Source organism: Scyliorhinus canicula, chromosome 9 (genome assembly GCF_902713615.1).
Source record: "Scyliorhinus canicula chromosome 9, sScyCan1.1, whole genome shotgun sequence".
Lineage (NCBI taxonomy): Eukaryota > Metazoa > Chordata > Chondrichthyes > Carcharhiniformes > Scyliorhinidae > Scyliorhinus > Scyliorhinus canicula.
In genome coordinates this window covers 73,293,765-73,310,763 of record NC_052154.1, presented here as the reverse complement: position 1 = coordinate 73,310,763, position 16,999 = coordinate 73,293,765, and the positions used below count along the sequence as shown (strand labels likewise).

At 51.7% G+C, this 16,999-nt stretch overlaps 1 protein-coding gene across 1 annotated transcript in view; it reads left to right on the top strand.

Annotated features, from left to right (window-relative positions):
• The window catches only part of LOC119970890 (adhesion G-protein coupled receptor G2-like), a 75,002-nt gene that overhangs the window by 28,889 nt on the left and 29,114 nt on the right, over positions 1-16,999 (top strand). The window contains exons 4-5 of the mRNA XM_038805998.1: positions 2,062-2,185; positions 10,389-10,539. Coding sequence (XP_038661926.1) covers positions 2,062-2,185; positions 10,389-10,539 — 275 coding nt within the window. The remainder of the gene's footprint in view (positions 1-2,061; positions 2,186-10,388; positions 10,540-16,999) is intronic.

The following is a 16,999-nucleotide window of genomic DNA, read 5'->3' as shown; positions in this document are numbered from 1 at the left end:
GGGCAGAGTCCCCCAGGGTTCCAAGCCTCTTAAAGGGGCAAGGTATTCAAGCCTCTTAAAGGGGCAAGGTATTCCGATCATCACATTCACCCCCTGTTTAAAAAAAAACACATAGTCCGTCGGGGATGAAGTGTTTTTAAATTATAAGTTCAGTCTTTGTGGTGGTCTGATAGTCCGTGCTGACTTTCGCCGCTCCGGTGGTGGCGCCGTGGATGCGGTCGGTTCCGATGGTGTTCTATCCGGGAGCACGGTTGACTGAGGCTTTGTCCGCCTTGGAGAGGGGGGGGGTATCAGGAGTGATTAGGGTGGTCGGTGTCGGCTGGGGGGCAGGGGGCGCTATGGAGGGGGCGCTGTCGAAGTCGGCGTTCGGTGTAGGGCCGGGAGCGTCGGTAGAAGGGGGGGGGTCGGTGGGAGGATCGGTGGGGTCGGTGGGAGAGCCAGCGGGTGCCAGGTCTCGCAGGGATACTGTATCCTGCCTGCCGTCGGGGTGCTCGACGTAGACGTATTGAGGGTTTGCGTGTAGTAGGTGGACCCTCTCGACTATTGGTTCCGTTTTATAGCTCCTCACATGCCTCCGGAGTAGGACTGGACCCGGAGTCGTCAGCCAGGGTGGGAGCGAGACCCAGAGGTGGACTTCCTGGGGAAGACAAACAAACGATTGTGAGGGGTCTCATTCGTGGCCGTACAGAGGAGCGACCGAATGGAGTGCAGGGCATCGGGTAGGACCTCCTGCCAGCGGGCGATAGGGAGACCCCTTGACCGTAGGGCTAGGAGGACAGCCTTCCAAACTGTCGCGTTCTCCCTCTCCACTTGCCCGTTTCCCCGCGGGTTATAGCTCGTTGTCCTGCTCGAGGCGATGCCCTTGCTGAGCAGGTACCGGCGCAGCTCATCGCTCATGAACGATGTACCCCGGTCGCTGTGGATATAAGCGGGGAAACCAAACAGAGCGAAGATGCTGCGCAGTGCCTTGATCACGGAGGCCGAGGTACTATCGGGGCAGGGGACAGCAAAAGGGAAGCGGGAGAATTCATTGATGATGGTGAGGAAATAGATGTTGCGGTTGTTGGAAGGGAGAGGCCCTTTGAAGTCCACGCTTAGTCGCTCAAAGGGCCCAGAGGCTTTTATCAGGCGGGCCTTGTCTGGTCGATAGAACTGCGGCTTGCATTCCGCACAGATCTGGCATGCCTTAGTCATGGTCTTGACCTCCCCTGTGGAATAGGGCAGGTTGCGGGACTTGGTGAAGTGGGCAAGCCGGGTGACCCCGGGTGGCAGAGGTCATCGTGGATGGCTCTCAGGCGGTCCAATTGCGCGTTGGCGCACGTCCCGCGAGACAGGGCATCTGGGGACTCGTTGAGCCTCCAGTGTCGCACGGCCTCCTTCTGCACTGTAAATTCTATGAATTGCTCCACTGGCAATGGGGGGGACGAAGACGATGCTCCCACCTCCGCCATGTCTTCACTAACTCCATCAGGCCGTCCTCCACTTCCAGCATCGTCGCCTTATTCGACCTCTGTCGGGCACAATAACCTGCGACATTCCACCTCGAAGGAGAATGGGTCCTAAGCATACCGGACTGGAATGGTTACAGTGAATATATTTTAACGTGCTCCATTTTATTAGTGTGCCCCTGTAGATCTTAATATAAAATTGCACAAATAATCAGGACATGGATTTCTACAGTAGACCCAGTAAGTGATTATTCAAATGTGCAAGAATAGTTGACAAATTTGAACATTATAAGAGAATAGTAACATGATGGGATTGTTACTCTCTGTATTATTTGTAACAAGCTGAGTCATGGGCCTGGTTGAACCTCCTTTGTTCACGACCTGAATAAAGTCATCACTGATTCATTCAGTGCACAACAGGGAATTTCTCACAAACTCATTAACCAATTTATTCCAGAGCTGAGAAAGGAATTTCACTCCCCAAAATATAACAGCCAGGTGAAGGCCTGATTTACATTGCTGCCAGACAGTGAGTGCTTTCCAGGAAGGGTTTCAAAGGACTCAAGTGTATTTGTATTGACCTCTTTGCTTTATCCCCTCCTTCTCCATTTAGGTCCAAATGAGAGTTGTAATTATTTGTTCGATCGATTCAAAAATAATGAAAATGAACAATGTTTGGATTCAGTTAAAACAGCGAATGAACTCATACAGAGATGTACCGATCACATTCCTAACATGTAGGTAACCATTCTTCTGGAATGTAATATCATCTCAAAACACCATCAATTTCTGATATATGGTAGATGTAATATAATCTTTTAAAATTGTTTGTATGTGAAATAATGCCTGACGTTTTCCTGACCTATCCCTCATTCCCAGCCTGTAGCTGTGCTCGGCTCCCAGTGTTAAGGAGATCTCTGGCCTCACCCTAACATTGTACATGAAAATACTTTTCCACCTTTCATAGTGACAAATGAGTGGGAAGACCGATTTACATAGTTTGTACTTTTTATTTTGTTACCAGCCAATTCATTTTAAATTGATATAAAATGTTAAATTCGCAAGTTTCTGTATTGTATTCCTGGAGTGGTCACTACATTTTGCACATACTCCTGTTGTCTTTAATAACATGCCCAGAACCCAACACACTTCAGGACAACACTAAAAATAACGTATATTCCTGAAATGGAATTGTCACAGAGCAAGTCTTTGTCATTTTCAATGTTTAAACAAAAGTTTCTTACTTAAAGGCTCAATTAGTTTTAAAGAATACTGAAAGTTTGTTACATGTTGCGCAACATTACCATTTAAAAAGATTAATGCAAAATTATTGAAGATGAACAGCAGCACATCAAACGTGAGGACAAGGGGAACAGATATCCCTGGTAGGACAGCAGCTGGTACACAAAGCACACAGTTGCGATGGACAGTCATTCATGATATTTTCTCCTTTAAGTGTGCATGTGTCTCCAACAATCTTCATATACAAATGCTGGCTGAGAGATATCCTGTGGTGGAAATTCAATGAAGTGTTTCACACAATATAATGCCAATACATAAACAAAGGAGCAAAAGTTTCACTTGTACCAAAACAGTCACAGCCAACAAATCAATTGAAAGTAAAGTGAAGCTAAAGGAATTATAGAATAGAACGATACAGCGCAGTACAGGCCCTTCGGCCCTCGATGTTGCACCGACATGGAAAAAAACTAAAGGCCATCTAACCTACACTATGCCCTTATCATCCATATGCTTATCCAATAAACTTTTAAATGCCCTCAATATTGGCGAGTTCACTACTGTTGCAGGTAGGGCATTCCACGGCCTCACCACTCTTTGCGTAAAAAACCCACCTCTGACCGCTGTCCTATATCTATTACCCCTCAATTTAAGGCTATGTCCCCTCGTGCTAGCCACCTCCATCCGCGGGAGAAGGCTCTCGCTGTCCACCCTATCTAACCCTCTGATCATTTTGTATGCCTCTATTAAGTCACCTCTTAACCTTCTTCTCTCTAACGAAAACAACCTCAAGTCCATCAGCCTTTCCTCATAAGATTTTCCCTCCATACCAGGCAACATCCTGGTAAATCTCCTCTGCACCCGTTCCAAGGCTTCCACGTCCTTCCTATAATGAGGCGACCAGAACTGTACGCAATACTCCAAATGCGGCCGTACTAGAGTTTTGTACAACTGCAACATGACCTCATGGCTCCGGAACTCAATCCCTCTACCAATAAAGGCCAACACACCATAGGCCTTCTTCACAACCCTATCAACCTGGGTGGCAACTTTCAGGGATCTATGTACATGGACACCGAGATCCCTCTGCTCATCCACACTACCAAGAATTTTACCATTAGCCAAATATTCCGCATTCCTGTTATTCTTTCCAAAGTGAATCACCTCACACTTCTCCACATTAAACTCCATTTGCCACCTCTCAGCCCAGCTCTGCAGCTTATCTATGTCACTCTGTAACCTGCAACATCCTTCCGCACTGTCTACAACTCCACCGACTTTAGTGTCGTCTGCAAATTTACTCACCCATCCTTCTGCGCCCTCCTCTAGGTCATTTATAAAAATGACAAACAGCAACGGCCCCAGAACAGATCCTTGTGGTACGCCACTCGTAACTGAACTCCATTCTGAACATTTCCCATCAACTACCACTCTGTCTTCTTTCAACTAGCCAATTTCTGATCCACATCTCTAAATCACCCTCAATCCCCAGCCTCCGTATTTTCTGCAATAGCCGACCGTGGGGAACCTTATCAAACGCTTTACTGAAATCCATATACACCACATCAACTGCTCTACCCTCGTCTACCTGTTCAGTCACCTTCTCAAAGAACTCGATAAGGTTTGTGAGGCATGACCTACCCTTCACAAAACCATGCTGACTATCCCTAATCATATTATTCCTATCTAGATGATTATAAATCGTATCTTTTATAATCCTCTCCAAGACCTTACCCACCACAGACGTTAGGCTCACCGGCCTATAGTTACCGGGGTTATCTCTACTCCCCTTCTTGAACAAAGGGACCACATTTGCTATCCTCCAGTCCTCTGGCACTATTCCTGTAGCCAATGATGACCTAAAAATCAAAGCCAAAGGCTCAGCAATCTCTTCCCTGGCTTCCCAGAGAATCCTAGGATAAATCCCATCCGGCCCCGGGGACTTATCTATTTTCACCTTGTCCAGAATTGCCAACACTTCTTCCCTACGCACCTCAATGCCATCTATTCTAATAGCCTGGGTCTCAGCATTCTCCTCCACAATATTATCTTTTTCTTGAGTGAATACTGACGAAAAGTATTCATTTAGTATCTCGCTTATCTCCTCAGCCTCCACACACAAGTTCCCACCACTGTCCTTGACTGGCCCTACTCTTACCCTAGTCATTCTTTTATTCCTGACATACCTATAGAAAGCTTTTGGGTTTTCCTTGATCCTACCTGCCAAAGACTTCTCATGTCCCCTCCTTGCTCGTCTCAGCTCTCTCTTTAGATCCTTCCTCGCTTCCTTGTAACTATCAGACGCCCCAACTGAAACTTCATGCCTCATCTTCACATAGGCCTCCTTCTTCCTCTTAACAAGAGATTCCACTTCTTTGGTGAACCACGGTTCCCTCGCTCGACCCCTTCCTCCCTGCCTGACTGGTACGTACTTATCAAGAACATGCAATAGCTGTTCCTTGAACAAGCTCCACATATCCAGTGTGCCCAACCCTTGCAGCCTACTTCTCCAACCAACACATCCTAAGTCATGTCTAATGGCATCATAATTGCCCTTCCCCCAGCTATAACTTTTGCCCTGCGGGGTATACTTATCCCTTTCCATCACTAACGTAATGGTTACCGAATTGTGGTCACTGTTTCCAAAGTGCTCACCTACCTCCAGATCTAACACCTGGCCTGGTTCATTACCCAAAACCAAATCCAATGTGGCCTCGCCTCTTGTTGGCCTGTCAACATATTGTGTCAGGAAACCCTCCTGCACACATTGTACAAAGAATGACCCATCTAATGTACTCGAACTATATCTTTTCCAGTCAATATTTGGAAAGTTAAAGTCTCCCATAACAACTACCCTGTTACTTTCGCTCTTTTCCAGAATCATCTTCGCCATCCTTTCCTCTACATCCCTAGAACTATTAGGTGGCCTATAGAAAACTCCCAACAGGGTGACCTCTCCTTTCCTGTTTCTAACCTCAGCCCATACTACCTCAGAAGAAGAGTCCCCATCTAGCATCCTTTCCGCCACCGTAATACTGTCCTTGACAAGCAGCGCCACACCTCCCCCTCTTTTGCCCCCTTCTCTGAGCTTACTAAAACACCTAAACCCCGGAACCTGCAACAACCATTCCTGTCCCTGCTCTATCCATGTCTCTGAAATGGCCACAACATCGAAGTCCCAGGTACCAACCCATGCTGCCAGTTCCCCTACCTTATTTCGTATACTCCTGGCATTGAAGTAGACACACTTCAAACCACCTACCTGAACACTGGAACCCTCTTGCGAAGTCAAATCTGTGCTCCTGACCTCTATACTCTCAATCTCCCGTACCCCAAAACTACAATCCAGGTTCCCATGCCCCTGCTGAATTAGTTTAAACCCCCCCAAAGAGCACTAACAAATCTCCCCCCCAGGATATTGGTGCCCCTCAGGTTCAGATGTAGACCATCCTGTCTATAGAGGATAGACAGGATCCTGCCTACCTTCCCCAGAAAGAGCCCCAGTTATCCAGAAATCTGAATCCCTCCCGCCTGCACCATCCCTGTAACCACGTGTTTAATTGCTCTCTCTCCCTATTCCTCATCTCACTATCACGTGGCACGGGCAACAACCCAGAGATAACAACTCTGTTTGTTCTCGCTCTGAGCTTCCATCCTAGCTCCCTAAAGGCCTGCCTGACATCCTTGTCCCCTTTCCTACCTATGTCGTTAGTGCCAATGTGGACTACGACTTGGGGCTGCTCCCCCTCCCCCTTAAGGACCCGGAAAACACGATCCGAGACATCACTTACCCTTGCACCTGGGAGGCAACATACCAAACGTGAGTCTCTCTCGCTCCCACAAAATCTCCTATCTGTGCCCCTGACTATTGAGTCCCCAATTACTAGTGTTCTACTCCTTTCCCCCCTTCCCTTCTGAGCAACAGGGACAGACTCCGTGCCAGAGGCCCGTACCCCATGGCTTACCCCTGGTAAGTCGTCCCCCCCACAAGTATCCAAAACGGTATACTTGTTACTCAGGGGAACGACCGCAGGGGGTCCCTGCACTGACTGCTTCTTCCCAGTCCCTCTTACAGTTACCCATCTATCTCCAGTGTTTGGTGTAACTACTTCCCTGAAGCTCCTATCTATGACCCCCTCTGCCTCCCGAATGATCCGAAGTTCATCCAGCTCAAGCTCCAGGTCCCTAACACGGTTTTTAAGGAGCTGGAGTTGGGTGCACTTCCCACAGATGAAATCAGCAGGGACACTGACGGCATCCCTCACCTCAAACATTCTGCAGGAAAATTGATTTACACAATTGTCAACAACAGGGTTAATGCAGCATTAAGTATTGTTTGCCCTGACATGCCCAGCCCTCTCTGCCACCTTGACTCTATTACTGAGTCAATACCTGTTCAGGTTGCCAGGAGAGTGACCAAGGATGTATCACATCAGACTGCACCCTGACTGTGAAAACAAATGGCTGCAAGGACCCAGGCCCTTTCTCCAATAACCCTTTATATTGCAGAACCTTGTCCAGAGCAGAGTTTCTGCCCCATGCCTCTCTGCGAGTACATTGAGGCAGGTGGGTGGTCATTTGAGAGAGGGGCAGTGCCGTGCTCCCAGTAATTAGCACCATGTGCACTCCTCTCTCCCGGGCCCTGGGAGTTGGCCATTCAGCCCTTTGAGCCTGCCACTGTTCAATAGGATCATGACTCATCTCCTGCCTCAACATCCCCTAACTGCACTATCCCCATATCCCTGAGTACCCAAAAATCTATTGATCTCTGTCTTGAATGTGTTCAATGACTGAGTTTCCACAACTCACTGTGGGGTAGATAATTCCGAAGATTTGAAACCATTTAAATGGAAACATTTCTCTTCATCTCAGTCCTAACTGGCTGATCCCTTATTCTGAGATAATCACCCTTTAACAATCCGTCTTTCTCAGTTACAACATTTACAGTTCCAATACTATTATGGCAGCCCCCACAAAAGGAGTCCACATCAGGTTGCAGGATGAACGGGAGGTTTATTGACGTTTGTTACAGAGATTTTTGTGAGTGAGTCCCGGCTGGTTCTGAGCCGGCCAGCTTTAAAGAACAAAGAAGAACAAAGAACAATACAGCACAGGAACAGACCCTTTGGCCCTCCAAGCTTCCGCCGACCATGGTACCTGCCTAAACTAAAACCATAAGCATTTCCAGAGTCCGTATCCTTCCATTCCCACACTAAAAGACCGGAAGTCCTCTGAAGCTCCGCCCTCTTGCAGTAGCGGAATGCATATTCTTCGAGGGCTTCTGGGCGAACCAGATCCCCGACTCCATAGACTTTTGTCGGGCCCAGATATACATCCCTTCCCCCAAAAAGTCCAATACTCCCTCAATGAGCCATTAACAAGAGGGAGGAGGCGAGATCGAGGAAGAAGAGGGTCGACGAATCCGGTGCAACACCGCCTCTGATGATCGAGGCAGAGGTGCCCCCGGCGGAGTGTATCGTGTCGGAGAACGTCTCTTACGATTGGAACACCATGTAGAACAGGGGCGGGCTGAGCTGTACCTTCGGCTCCTCCCTAGACGACCCAGAGGATTCGGCTCCAACTCTGAATCTGAAGAGGGCACTGCCATCGGGAGGTCCAGGGCGCAGGTGCACAACGGTATCACAGGCTTGTGGAACCTTTGCCCTGGATCCTCAGGAACGGGACTTGCCGCTGGTTGTGGGCACAAAGGTGGTTGGCGTGCCTGCAGATGATCTAAATGTTGTTGTAACTGCTGGGCCTCGACCTGAACCCAATCGGACACCGGACCAATCTGTTGCAGCACGGTGCCGGATAGCTAATGGGCACAAAGGGTGTAATTTCAGTCAAAAATCTTGTGTTTGTGGCAAAATGACAGGCCGAATGATGTGGGGCATGGACTTCCACCTTTGATCTTGGGCCCATTGCACCTTCTCCCCTTGTCTGGGAGTAACAACCCTAAGTGGGTGTGGAGGTGTAGGCCCAGGAGCAGTTCCACTGGAGCCACCCCGGTCACGGTTTGTAGTGTGGTCCATTCAGTGAACAAGAATCGGGCCAAGCATGTGTCTAAGGATCCTGTCTGTTGTTTACGGAGGCTCTGCTTGAAGGTCTGTATGGCCCTCTCTGCTGGAGGCCGGATGATAGGGGCATGTCATTTATTTAATTAATGGGAGGAGCTAAGGTACCAGGCATTTTTCAGAAAAGCAGTTTTGTTGCGTTTTAGATGGGATGTGAGCAGAAGTCAAGCATCTGTTGTCACTGCAATTCAGTTAAAGATATGTCTATGGACAGATTAGCAGTTTGTTTCTAAGCAGCTCAGAATTGTGTGGCTGGAAGGTGAACTGACCCCCGGCTGAGAAGCAGCTTCTGAAGAAATACAGCCAGAGTTTCTGCATGGTTCTGACAGGATTCAGACATTTTCTTTAAAACAGTCTCAAATAAGATATCTATAATGCAAATGTGCCTGGGTCTGCTATTTGTATTTGAAAGTGGATTGAGTGCTGCGGTGATTTTGCTCTTTGAGTGGAAATAAAGATAGCAGTTAAGGGTTATTGTGTCACTGTATTGATTAGCATTGTTTAAAGGGTAATTGTAAGCTATTTTTCTTGTGTGAAATATTATTATTACATTAAACATATATTAATACTGTATTAGTAATAATGTTTATTTTAATATACCAAATCCCTCTGTCTTTGTGAAATCACTCCTACAGCGAAATATCCTCTTCTCATGTGGTTGAATAGTGGTGTGGATCTCACCCGAAAATTCGGCAAGAAACACCCTGCAAACTCGCTCAAAATTACAGAAATGTTTTTCTTGAATTCCGCCGAATTAACCTAATGAATCGTGTTCACAGCTTTAAAACTCTCCCCAGATAAGGGGCTGGATTCTCCGTTTGGGAGATTAAATTGCTGAAGCCAACGGAGCATGTGTGGTCTTTCACAACTGAAAATTCAGCGTGAAACCCTCACCGATTCCGGTACTGGTGAGGGGTTAGCACCAGCGCCGACTGAAACTCCCCCCCCGCCTGCGCTGAAAACGGGCAGAGAATGGCCGGGTCCCGGGGCTGCGCATTCGCACAGCTGACGACCTGCACCGGTAATGCCCTACAACATGGCGCCGGCCGTGCGCAACCCCAACGTGCCAACCGCGACCCCACAGCCCTCCCCCTGGCCACCCGGCACCAGATCCCCCAGCCCCAGCAGAAGCCCCCCCCCGGCCAGCGGCACAGATACCGGCCGAGTGTGGCGGCGCTGGACACAGTCTGCAACCAGCACGCCAGGTTCCCACACGTTTGGTACCATATGTGGCCCACGCCATCGAGTATTCGGCCCATCAGAGATGGAGCAACGTGGATGGAGCTGCCGATAACACGCCAAAGCCATTGAAACGGCGCATGGCACGCGTCATGATGACGCCAGTTTGGAGGTGGCGGAGCATGGCGGACCGGCGTCAAACTGGCACCGGCCCCCATTTCAGCATGGAAATCCATTCTTCACCGTTCACTATTTCGGCATCGGGCTACGGAGAATCCTGTCCAAGGCCTTCCCCAGCTACCACATCTTGGGCAGCTTGGGTACATTGTCGGCCTCAGGCCAATACACCATGTCAATGATTAGTCCTGATTTAGCCATGTTAACCCTTGCCCTCTGTTATTGACTATTTTCACAGCAGTAAAATTCTTTCTTTCTCAATCTTTTACAGAGCATCAATCAGTACAATTCTGGAAAATAGATTGAAGCATGGAGATCCTGAAGTGGAAATGCAAGTTGCTGAAACAGAAGAAATAGCGTTTTACCTAAAAAAAATAAATCATGAAAATTTCGCAGGAATCCAGTTTCCTAATGTGGATACAGTGAGTGTATTTGGAATTCTTGTGGTCCCGTTCAAAGTGTGGAGGGTGTGTCCCAGTTTGAGTTGGGGGGTTGGATTCTCCAATCCCGATGCCGGGCAGAAAATAGAGCGTCGGGTTGAAAACATTGCAATGCTCCAGTCCCCCACTGGCAGCGACACGAGGTATATACCCCACGCTGGTGGCACATTGCAACACTGCGATTTGCATGGATTTAAATGTGATTGGGATGCCACGGTGGCACTGTGGTTAGCACTGTTGCCTCACGGCGCTGAGGACCAGGGTTAGATCGTGGCCCCGGGTCACTGTCCGTGTGGAGTTTGCACCCTTGCCATGTTCTCTGTATGCACAGATGGCGAGGTCTTTGTAGTTGAAGTGATCAGAGAACATACAGCTTTGTAAGTGAACAAACCAGGATCTTAGCATGGAGACAACTGGCTGCACAATATGACCATCTCCACCACAACCAATTGCAACCCTGCTGGCAGGATAACACACGGCCCACGCAGTGAGGAGACACACAGTAGACCTGACTGGGGAAACAGGACAGGGGTCACAGAGCCTTTTGGTAACATCGGTTGTGGCAGCCACCGGTACCCCTGTTGGGATGGGTGATGAGGATAGAGGCCAGGTGCCAGTCACTGATGGCGTCAGGGGTGCAGTGCGGACGATATCATCTCGAATGGGCCGGGTTGCGGGGGACATGTTGAGGGTGGTGCAGCAGTACAACTCAAGGTGACCATGTAACCTGGTAGTATGTCATGGTCAAGGGAATACTCATCTTGGTCACATCCTCTGTCCAAGCCCCCGTGCAAAGAATGAATTTTGGAATACAGCTTGTAATCTACCTGACCACTGGTGCTGTTGCAGATGCACGGCAGCAAGAACGCCTGGGTCAGCAGGGATGACCATGCACAAGAGGAGCCTGCCCCAGAAGAGCAGGGGCCAGCCGGTGAGGCTCGAGTGCTGTTTGCCCAACAGGCCAAGGAGGAGGTGCGAAGGAGGCGCCGCACAAGGCCACGTGTGTACCGTCGGTGAGTGTCCTTTGAGGATCTGCCGCTGCAACAGGGAGACCATGCATCACCTGTGCCAGATGGCACTGTGGGGGTTTGGAGGAGGACACCTGCTACTGGTGGCTGTCAAGATGTCGGTCACCTTGAACATATGCCCTTTGCATCCAGGAATCGGACTACATCAACAAGGGGTGCCTTTCATCAATAGGAAGGGATTCCAATCTATGAATGTGCAGTTGGCTTGCGACCATCATGCACATCTGCGCCCGATATCCAGGTAGCGTGCATGATGCATACATCATGGTGCACTCATCGGTTCCTGGCACCTATGAGGTGCTCCCTCGGGTGAGGGGTTAGCTTTTGAGCGACATCGGTTACCCGCTGAGGTCATGCCTAATGATACCTGTGCGGAGGACCCAAACCAGTATAACGCTTCCAATGCCTGGAATGATCTGATGGGAAGCTCCAATATAGCCCCAGGAGGGTCTCAAGCATTGTGCTAGCCTGCTGCATCCTTCATAGCATTGCGCAGCGGCGGGGCGACATGCTGGCAGAGGAGGCATGTCTCATCGGTCGATATGGTGTCCAGGAGGACCCAGTATTGGAGCTTGGCTGGCAGGACAGGGCGCTCAACATGTGGTCCAGGACCGTCGCACATGGGTCAACCTCATCGTCTCCCAATTTACCAACTAGGAGGCCTGGCCACCGGCAGCTCCACCTGTCCCATCTCTCACTGCCCTCCCCCCACTCCACACAGAATCCACCTTCCTCTGAACCTCTCACCCCTTCCCTCTCCCTCAGTCCTTCCATCCCTTCCCTCTCCCTCAGTCCTTCCATCCCTTCCCTCTCCCTCAGTCCTCCCATCCCTTCCCTCTCCCTCAGTCCTTCCATCCCTTCCCTCTCCCTCAGTCCTTCCACCCCTTCCCTCTCCCTCAGTCCTTCCATCCCTTCCCTCTCCCTCAGTCCTTCCATCCCTTCCCTCTCCCTCAGCCCTTCCAACCCCTTCCCTCTCCCTCAGTCCTTCCATCCCTTCCCTCTCCCTCAGTCCTTCCATCCCTTCCCTCTCCCTCAGTCCTTCCATCCCTTCCCTCTCCCTCAGTCCTTCCACCCCTTCCCTCTCCCTCAGTCCTTCCATCCCTTCCCTCTCCCTCAGTCCTTCCACCCCCTTCCCTCTCCCTCAGTCCTTCCACCCCCTTCCCTCTCCCTCAGTCCTTCCATCCCTTCCCTCTCCCTCAGTCCTTCCATCCCTTCCCTCTCCCTCAGTCCTTCACTCCTTCCTTGTCCCCAGCCTTCCACTCCTTCCCACTACTGCAGTTCCCCCTCAGCTTCCAAGGGTCCTCCCAGCATCACGAGGGTGTTGGCCCTGCGTTGGCAGTATCAGCGGCTCCTGTCCATGGGATGGAGGATGATGTCGACCTTCTGTGAAAAGAGATCTTGTTCACCTGATTGTCTGCCTCCTGCCTTCAAGATAACATAGCACTGTCTGCCCGGGTGATCCCTGCATGTGCACTGCCAATTCCTTCTCTCCGGACCAAATTTCCTGGTGGGATTTGTGGTGGGCTGGTGGATTGGGATTGGAGGAGATAGTGAGCGGTTAGCGCTCATTCACTGGGCATGCTATCATACAAGGCAGGCTCACAATGCTGCCCCCATGCCCTGCCACTTATCAGTAAAGGTATAACCATGCGACACATTCATGTGTCATGGATGCCCTGCATCCACCCCCCCCCCCAAAGACCACCCGGCCACTGGACAACACTCACTCCAACCCATCCTTCACACCAGTGAGATGAGGGTAGAGGCAGATCAGACTGTGCAGGGGTAAAAGTGTTTAATTTTGTGTATTTACAATAAGTGTTCCCTTCCCCCTAACTATCTTAAGTGTCATCTGCCTTTTGTGGCCTGACGCTTCTTCTAGGTTTTAACCCAGACTGCTGAACAGAGGTGGAAGCGGCCTGCTGCTTGCCTCGCCCTCTGATGCCCTTGGCTTTCGCCCTCTGGAGGGCCCAGCTAACGTTCGGGTGTCACAGGGGACGGCATGTCAACCTGCTCTGCCTGCTGCCCATAAGATGCTGCAGTGTCTGGTGCGGGAGGGGGGGGGTTCGAAAACATTGAGATGTTCCAGTGCCTCTCCTGCAAGAGGAGCTGGTATGGGCCACATCTCTTCCTCCTCACTCTGGGAGATCTCTGGCTTCCGGGCTACTCCATGGGACGGAAGTGAGGCTGGGGAGAGCTCCAGAGGCACCACCATCACCTGGTACTGTCCGTCTCGGAGGCTGGCCCTCATTTGAACCATGCTGTCGATGCCCTCAGCCATGGAGCACTGAGACTGAGACATGCCCTTCAGTGAGTGTGTCATGTCCCTCATAACCTCAGTCATGTACCTCTGTACCTGTGACATGTCCCTCTGGGCAGCACGGTGGCACAGTGGTTAGCACTGCTGCCTCACAGCACCAGGGATGTAGGTTCAATTCCAGCCTTGGGTCACTGTCTGTGAGGAGTTTGTACATTCTCCCCGTGTCTGCGTGGATTTCCTCCGGGTGCTCCGGTTTCCTCCCACAGTGTAAAGATGTGCAGGCTAGGTGGATTGGCCATGTTATAAATTGCCCTTGGTGTCCAGGGACGTACACCAAGGTTGGGCTATGGGGATAGTGTCGGGGATTGGATCCAGATACAGGGATCTCTCGGTGGGTCGGTACAGGCCAGATGGGCCAAATGGCCACCTTCTGAACTGTAGATATTCTATGATTTTATCATTGACCAAGGTCAATCAGCACTGAACCACTGCTTTTGATGCCCTCTGCCAGGACACTTTGTAAATGGGCCAAGCTCTGCAGCGACATAGCAATGTCCATGTGGCTCGGGACATGTCTGCCTGTGTCTGGGCTCTCTTGTCCTGTATCTCAGCACAGGGTGGACAGCACAGGGTGCCCAGGTCTTGGACATCCTGACACATAGCTCTGATGTTCTGTCCCAGGCCTTCCCTAGTGGATGCCACCCTTTCCGTGCTGGCCTGGGTACCACATATTGCCAGCACCATCTCCTGCGCCTGAAGGTGGTTGACTCCTCCAGCTGGACTTGCAGGCGGTGGAAAGTTGCTGACACACCTCCTGTCGATTCTGGCTGTGCTTCTGCATCTGCACCAGTGACAGGATTATATTTTCAAGAAGCGCAACACCTGTCTGGGAATAGTTGTTCCCTGGGATCGGGCAGCCCTCCAACTGTCCACTCCCCGGGGAATCCCTGTCTGCACTTGATGTGCTGCAGCATGTGTGTGATGTTCACCAGAGGGTGACCCAGGAACCTCATTGCCAATATTCCCCACTGAGGTGAATGGTGGATGGTGAAGGTGAAAGCAGTACTGAGACGTCGGTGTCGTCTCCAGAGCGGTGCCCTGGGGTATGCTGGGGATCGGGCCGGGGGCTGCGAACCTGGACAGTCCGGCCTCGTCTGATGATCTTGCAAGACAAAAACATGGGGTGAGATCCTGGGAAGGACTGGTCTGTGGGAGAGGGGTGACTCACTTGCTATAGGGACATCTGCGTTACATTGGACCCTCACTGGTTTGACGCATGCCGACCCCCGTCTCAGCCACTGTCCTCGCCTCAATCTCCCCCCTGGGTTGTCGGGTCCTATCCCCTGAAGGGACATGAATATCTGGGATGTTTCCTCCTGTCTTCTGTTGTTCCTGGTGATTATGGCCCGCTTTATCCTTGGGGATGCAGAAAGGACACTATGCGGCATGAGTTCTATGGTGGTCTGTAGCTGGTGGTATGTGAATGCAAGGCTGCAGGTCAAAGAGACAACACATATGTTCGGGTTTCGTGGAGGGTGGGTTGTCAGGGAGATGCAGGCAGGTGGGGTGTTGTTAACCACTTGGGAATTGGGGGATGATGTCAGGAGTGAGGGATTGAGTGATGCCAGGGGCTTACAAGTGAGGACTCAAGCAAGCTGCCCTAAGGAGGCCGTACCTCTTTCAGCTCTGCCTGCTGGTCCTCCTGGTCAGTTGGCCAGGACTGACAACTTCGGCCACCTTATCCCAGGTGTTGTTGAGTATTGCGGACTTGAGACTTTGCCCACCCTGGGGAAGAAGATGTCCCTCCTCTCCTCAATGACATCCAGCATTCTGTCGATCTCCAAGTCCCGGAACCTGGGAGCTGGTCTGTGTTCAGCCATCTTCTTGGCTGGATTGACGGTCTGTGGTGAGTGACGCGTGGAAAAGCTGCTCCAGCGTGTCAGGCTTTTAATATGAATCCTGGCCCCAGCGACTCAGACACCAGCAGGTCAAGGAGCACAAATTTCCCATGATTCAAATTCAATGGGAGACCTTGGGCGGAATTCGCCGACCCCCTGGGGGATCGGAGAATCGCCCGGGGATGGCGTCAATCCCGCCACCGCCGTGGCCTGAATTCTCCGCCACCCGGGAATCGGTGGGGGCGGGAATTGCGCTGCGACGGTCGGCGGGCCCCCCGCGCCGGTCGGCGGGCCCCACGTGCCGATTCTCCGGCCCCCGATGAGCCAAAGTCCCGCCGCTGGCAGGCCAGTCCCGCCGGTGGGGATCAAAACACCTCTGGTGCCGGCGGGATTGGCGGCGCGGGCGGGCTCCGGGGTCCTGGGGGGGGGGGGGGGGGGGCGTGGGGCGATCTGACCCCGGGGGGTGCCCCCACGGTGGCCTGGCCCGCGATTGGGACCCGCCGATCGGCAGGCGGGCCTGTGCCGTGGGGGCACTCTTTTTCTTCCGCCCCTCCATGGCCTTCACCATGGCGGGGGTGGAAGAGACCCCCCTCCCCTGCGCATGCGCCGGTATGACGTCAGCAGCCACTGACGCATCGGCGCATGCGCGGACTTCCACCGGCCGGCAAAAGCCTTTCGGCCCCGGCTGGCGGGGCGCCAGAGGCCGTTCGCGCCGGTCGGCAGAGCAGCAACCACCCCGGCACTGACCTAGCCCCTCAATGTGAGGGATTGGCCCCTAAAGGTGCGGAGAATTCCGCACCTTTGGGGAGGCCCGACGCCGGAGTGGTTGACGCCACTCCAATACACCGGGACCCCCCCGCACCGCCGGGTAGGGGAGAATCCCGGCCTTTAAGCCTCCCAAAGGAGAATCCTGCCCCTGGTATCAGGAGTACCTGTATGGCCATGCTGCCCCCTATCACTCGTCATCGTACTGCAGTTTCTTTTCATTATTGCTCCCAATTTGAGTGAGTAATGTTCACTTGCCTCGTGCTATACCATCACCGGCACATCCCAGCAACTTCCACATCCTCTCTCCCGCCCTAACCCCTCACCCCAGAGACGTCTCTTCCCACATCTAGACATTAGCTAAGGGCAGCACCGTGGCACAGTGGTTAGCACTGCTGCCTCACAGCACCAGGGACTGGGGTTCGATTCCGACCTCAGGTGACTGTGTGTTTGGTGTTTGCACTTTCTCCCCGTGTCTATGTGGGTTTCCT